We start from the raw sequence: 6422 nt of genomic DNA, 5'->3' as shown, positions 1-6422 counted from the left end.
CTTACGTCACTCCCTGGTTGGACCATCCAGGTTCACTGGAGAAGTAGCCTCTGTAGCTGCTAATATAATAAGGAAAGTGGAGATCAAATGGGAGGGAGATTAATTTACATTGAACTTGTTTAAGAGCAGTAGTTGAGTGTGTGCACAGTACTCATGGCAGCCAAGCTCCTAAAAGCTGAATTATGTTAATAGCTTTAGAGGCAATACTGGTAGTCAAGCAATTGCTAGTTAGAAGAAGGATCAGAGCAGACCTGGGGTCAGGATCCTTTTGAAGGCATGGAAAGTGGTCTGACCCACAACCAAGCAATGGCAATATAGTGAGTCTGCAGCATAGAGAAGGCCTGTCTTTGGAGGACGCTCATCTCTCCTTTGCTTTGTCTTTCAGAAATGTAGATGGCAGCTGCTGCCTGTGAAGGACTCGCACCCATCTGACCCTGCACAGCGCTTCCGATTGCTACCATGATCCTCTGCATGCTGCTGTTGGCCTCACTGCCTGAGCCATCTGGCACCGAAATCAACCCTGGTAGGGAGCTGCCAGGCTGGGAGAGGACTCTAATCTCCCACCTTTCATATGTTCATTCTCGGCCTTTCTTTCCCTCTCATGATATATGCATGTAAATGTAATCACTAACATAGTCCCTGAATGCCCTCCTGTGTGCTGAGACTGCCAGTCTTCCTTGACTGCTGTGGACCACCTCTCTGGACAGTCCCAGGAGGGCCCAGGCACATGGATATATTTTTTCTTGTGCAACATCTGCATTTCATTCTCTACCTTTTGATGTGAGAAGGAAGGAGTAAGAGCTATATTCCATATCTGACAGGCTGGTGTACCATGATTTTAGACAGTAGTATAACGGTGTCTTCTAGTTTATTCTGTATGCATTTCCATAGTAATAAGTTGCTTTTTGACCTCTCACTTGAACACAGAATTCAAGCTTTCATAACCTGTTTACTGTAACAACATGGTAGCCTTCCTGTCCTGAAGTAGCTAATTCAGTCTTCACTGTATTTGTATATTTAGGCTGTTCTTTACTTTGTTCTTGTCCTTACCGATACTGAAGTCTGCTGTTATTTTACTGCAAAGTAGTACAGTATCATGGGATCCTTCTTCTTTCAGTTGTATTTTTGCTATATCTGAATAACTTGGTATCATCAGCAAACCTCGTCACCTCAGCATACATCTCCTTTTCAAGACTATTTATGAACATATAGAACACCACTAATTCATTGATACTGTGCCTGACAATAATCGCAGCAAAATCCTTCTGAAATAACCTTTGTTCACAGGCATTTTTGTGTTGAAATTTGTCAATTTGTTGTCCAGCCTTTGCTTTGTTCTGTAAGGTGGTAACAAAAAGGTGAATTTCATGCTTCTGTCTTTTCTTACACCTTCTGAACCTAGTTAACAACTTTATCAAAGCTAGGTAGAAAGACGGCAGTCTCGGAGATGAAGAAATGAGGAGACCCAAGGCAGTGCCTTTGCTGAGGAAAGGGCAGGCAAAGCTGCTGATATGGCAGCAGGCAGTTTGTTAGTGAGGATGTGTGTAGTGGGGGTGTCAACCAGTGTGCCCGCGGCTCTGGAGTGACTACAGCATGTGTTCTTTTGCCTGTGTCACCTCAGACTAAGGGAAGGGCTGGGGCTGCTGTAAGTTCAGAGGACAAAGACCAAAAATCCATCCATAGGAAAATATATTTCATTTGTTCTGGGACTTGCCATTGACTATGCTTTTGTCTTTTAATTTTTTCATTATTTAGGTCTGTTTGTTTGTTTGTTTTGTCTGCTGCTGATGTCAACCTGACATGAATATCTTGCTTGCCTTTTTTGAATTCTAGTACAGCATTAAGACTTGCAGTTTTCTGAAACATCTCTAATATTCCAGGATGTATTTCAAAGATGACTTGCGAGGAAGAGCTCTTGGCCAATTTATACTTGTAAGCTATGTCTGCACTGCCTTTGGTAGCTGTATTGAGTTTACAGAGCCTAATGGCTTGAGCCGGTTGTGTCCTTCCTCCCTGGAGGCACCAAGCTGGAGACCCTGCTCAGGCCTGGAGAGGACCACCTGGTCCACTCAAGGCTAGAGGCAGGGAACAGACTAGTGTGGGGCAATGTGGGCGATCAGGGGATTAGGCTCAAATATAAGCTGTAACCTGCAGTGACATGATAGTACAGATGTTCTCATAAGCTGAAGTTATCTGGTCATCTGGAATTAGATGCTTTTTAACTTCTCACTTATTATTGGGCTGCTGAACATAGTATCAGTTGGTCTTATCTGAATGCAAGTCAAACATCCTGTTTCTTCCAGAAAAAGAAGAAAAAAATCTTTGCAATACTTCCTTTTGTACCACATCATTACTGATAAGTAATATCTCATTGTAGAATAGGTCTATGTAAAGAGTAACACTAGTATGTTTTTTGATGTTGTTAAAAATGCTTCTCTGTAAAGTCTTTGCTCTTCCAGGACTCTGTTGAATGATATTAGCTCTCCGTGTCAATGCATTTCATTACTTGCAATTCTAGTTTGTAGTAATTATAAAGTATTTTCTCCTTTTCTGTTTGCTTTCTCTAAATTTTATCATTGCCATGTTTATTCCATAGCCTATCAATTAGACTTGTCTGGTGATTTAAAAAAAAAAAGAGTACTGACTTTTTTACTTGCTTGTTTCCAATTCCAGCCATATGCCGTTATCCTTTGGGCATGCATGAAGGAACGATACGGGATGAAGATATCACTGCTTCCAGCCAGTGGTATGATTCCACAGGACCTCAGTATGCACGGTAGGTTAATCTCTGGCAAAACTGTAATCCTTTTCTTTTACTTATCTAATATGATTGAAGATAAAAATTCTTCTTTAGCCTCACTCACAAAGAAACCCATTTGCTTAGCTTGTTCACCACTTCCATAGTAGATCTAAATAAATGCACAGAGAAAGGCCAAAAGGCGATGGTCAAGGTCACAAGTTGCAACATGGGAAATTCTGACTCAATATAAAGAAAAAATCCTTCCCAATGAGAAGGAAGGGGTGCAGTTTTTAGGTTTCCAGAGAGGTGCTGACCTCTCCATCCTTGGAGATTTTCAAGACGTGGTTGGACAAGGCCTTGAGGAAGCCAACGTAGCTTTGAAGTTAGCCCTGCTGTGAGCAGGAGATTGGACTAGAGACCTCCAGAGGCACTTCCAACCCTGTTCTTTCTGTAGCTCTATAACCATCTCTAATGGGTTTGTGATTTACAGGTCAGCTAGGGACAGGGCCTTTGGAACTATTGTTAGAGCACTTGAAACTCTGATTTGTAAGAAGTCACTTATACGGGTGGACTTTTCAACAGCATCATAATGAAGAAATGGGCTGTGTGCACTTTAATTCAAAGAAGTTCTGAATTCTTTGGCTGTTTTGAATGTGATCACCCTGACCTGATGGCACTGACTGCTGGTCTCAGCRGTGTTCTGCATCAGTTAGATACATTGCCTTTTTATGGAACTGATTACAAAAGTGTTTCCCTTTTCCCTGCCATGGATTTTTGCTTTCCCCCTAGTTAGAAGCAAGGAGAAATAAATGTTCCTAGTTCAGCTTTTCTGTTGTATTCATTACAGCATCATTACAGGAAATAATGCCACCAATTTTTTTTATTCTGATCAAATTTTTTTAAAACTAACACTGTATTTTGTAAACTGGAAAATACAGASTTAAGGAGTTGTTAAAAAGCAGCTACAGGATTTTCTTTCAATGTCAAGAAATATTAGTCTTTTTCAGCAGTTTGGCTTTTCATTCTTATGTTGTTCCACTTCTTTCAAAGCTGCAGACTGATGATTTGCAAAGTATCTCCCAATGTAAGTTTCCTTATAGTTGTTTGTAATGATGATATCAAACATTCCTACAGTGTCTATGCAAATTAGATATGCATTGCAGGTTAATTATGATGGTTATATTTATACAAAGACTTTGAGCAGTCCAAAATCGTGAAATTCTCCTAGTGCTTGCTTTTTTCTTACTCTGTTTTAGAGCAAAGATGCTAAATGTCATGTGTTTTGGCAAAGTTTGAACAAACCTGTGGGTCTGAAAGCGGGAAGATGTATTTTGTTCTCTGAGGGATGGCTTATTCCAAATTCTGCAAATATCTCGGTCGTCACTTGCCATCTGTTACCATCATCTCTTTCTGCTAGGGCAGCTGAACATCCACAGGCGGAAGACATGAAGGGACACCCTCTAGCTGACTTCATTTTGTTAGAGGTCATGGCTCTCCTGTGCAGATGCTGCTTGTCCCTGTCACTTCATGATTGCCCTTCACATCTGTCTTATATAACTTGTTTTACTTGCCACTTCACTCTAAAAGTCTTATAGAAACAGCAGGGTACTGGCTGAGCTGAGACAAAACTCCAGTTTCTAGCCTGTACCTTGACCTTCTGCATCTCCTTCTGGGTACTTCCTTCCTTGATAAGACATTTGGCTGCACTCGCCATTCCCACTAATTAGAGCTAGGAGGGCTGTCAGAAAGAAAAGGACATTTGAAGGGCTTGCTCTTTTCTGGGATATCTCTCTTGCTTTAAAGCTCGCATGGACTTATCATGTCCAGATAAATTTTTCACATTTAAAACTACTTTCACCAGCTTGTGGCTTGCACAGCTGGGTCTAGAGATGCCTAGGTAAGTCAGTGTTTCCTTCAGTGGCTCCACCTGCTGATTGCTAGATCACTTGGCATGCAATCTCTAAGGCTAAAAGTTTGAATCTTTGCAGCTAGTGCTACAATGCTCAAATTTAAGCAGAGAGATTGTCATCAAACACTGAGCAGTGTCTTGCACAAGCAGCTCGGATCAATGAAGAAAATGTGAAAGATGTGTTGAGATGACCCACAATAATTAGTAGATGGGCAGAGCTTTTTTCTAAAATCTATTTTGAGATAGCTCCTCTTTGTGCTTGTAACAGCTATAGAAGGAGGCTGAGCAGAGGTTCAGACATTACTGTATGGGGGATTTAGGTAAAGTGACAATGTACTTTCCAGGCCACATGCTAAAAAGCAGTCAATACACAATTTCCTACTGACTAATATAGTTGTTTCCAAGTCAGCATTAAAGTATTGGTTCTGAGAAAGAAATGACTTACAGTAGTTAATGAGAAATATCCAGAGTGGCTCTGAAAAGGGCAAAAACTGGCTACAGGTGTCTCGGATAAATGTCTACAGATCATCACCCAGAAAGGGAGAGGTGTTTGGTAGCCAGCTGCCAGGGCTCACTTGCTGATTTGCTTTCTTTTTATGCAATTCTCCAAGTTTCAAGGGGCCCCTCAGTTACTGGGAAGGTTGGATTCTCAAGAAAAAAGGGTTTTTTTAATGTGTTTGGTTTTTCCCTCAGGTTACAAAGGGAAGAAGGGGATGGAGCCTGGTGCCCGGCTGGCTTGTTGCAGCCAGAAGATGTGCAGTTCCTCCAAATTGACCTACACAAGCTCTTTTTCATCACCTTAATTGGAACTCAGGGACGGCATGCCCGTGCCACAGGCAAAGAATTTGCACGTGCTTACCGAATTGACTATAGCCGCAATGGAGAGCGCTGGGTCTCCTGGAAAGATCGTCAAGGCAGGAAGGTGGGTGTAGCAGGAGCTGAACCATGGAGCATGCAGAATCCAAGCAAAATCATAGGGAATTAGACTGCAGAAGGTGCATCCTCCTTTTGTCTCTGCCTACTGCCTAGTGCATCTTACTGTCTCCTGATTCCTCTCTGTGTCAGGTGTTCAACATCCTCTGCCTTAGTCCTGTATTTGCTGGGGCTGTTATTCCCTTGACCTGATTCCCCAAATCCTTGCCATTGCCTTGACCTAAAATAGTGGCTCCTTGCTACCTTTCTGTACGTAGTCAAAATGTTTTGAAATGCAATGTGAATGTCTCTCGACCAGCCTGCGACTCGCTTCTAAATTGGAAGCTGCAAAGCAAGCTTCATGCCCGGTGTCTGTTTTTGACTGTTAACTACTTTGTCTGGGATCTGGCATGCCTGTGTGTGGGTTTTTTTAAGAGGTGGGGCGTGGAAAGGGGACCAGGTTCTGGATGTCTGATAGTGGTGAGCCATGAGGAGAGAGGAGTTTAGAAGGTAGGCAACATGTTGAGTGCACACCCACAGAGGCTTCCCTGCTCAACTGCAGTCGTTTCCAACTCCCTCCAGACTCAAGTATGCAGTGCTGCACTAGCTGCACTCTGCTCGTGTTCACAAGCCTTTCTTAAACCTCCCTGGAAAAGTGTTTTCTCCCATCTGCAGCTTGTATGAGCTGATCCCCCTGTCTCAGGCCTAAGCYAGAATCTAGCCCTCATTAGAAGGGTAGCTGGTACTGTGGTGTTTTCTAGCACTGAGGGTGCTTCGGAAGTCACAGTGGGGTCTGTAATGCTAGAAACAGTTTAGATAATAACTTCTAGCTTGTTAATGAATGACTTGTTCACTCAGACC

General features: G+C 42.5%; 1 protein-coding gene across 1 annotated transcript in view; it reads left to right on the top strand.

Moving 5' to 3' along the window:
* The first annotated feature begins 371 nt into the window (after window positions 1-371).
* The window catches only part of LOC112963047 (discoidin domain-containing receptor 2-like), a 32035-nt gene continuing 25984 nt past the window's right edge, over window positions 372-6422 (top strand). Inside the window, exons 1-3 of the mRNA XM_026059764.1 lie at window positions 372-523; window positions 2674-2776; window positions 5343-5571. Of these exons, the coding sequence (XP_025915549.1) occupies window positions 460-523; window positions 2674-2776; window positions 5343-5571 (396 nt within the window). The 5' untranslated portion in view covers window positions 372-459. The remainder of the gene's footprint in view (window positions 524-2673; window positions 2777-5342; window positions 5572-6422) is intronic.

This window comes from Apteryx rowi, unplaced genomic scaffold, assembly GCF_003343035.1.
Source record: "Apteryx rowi isolate R43461 unplaced genomic scaffold, aptRow1 scaffold_16, whole genome shotgun sequence".
Lineage (NCBI taxonomy): Eukaryota > Metazoa > Chordata > Aves > Apterygiformes > Apterygidae > Apteryx > Apteryx rowi.
The sequence above is the reverse complement of the archived record's forward strand: the minus strand, read 5'-3'. Positions and strand labels throughout refer to the sequence as shown.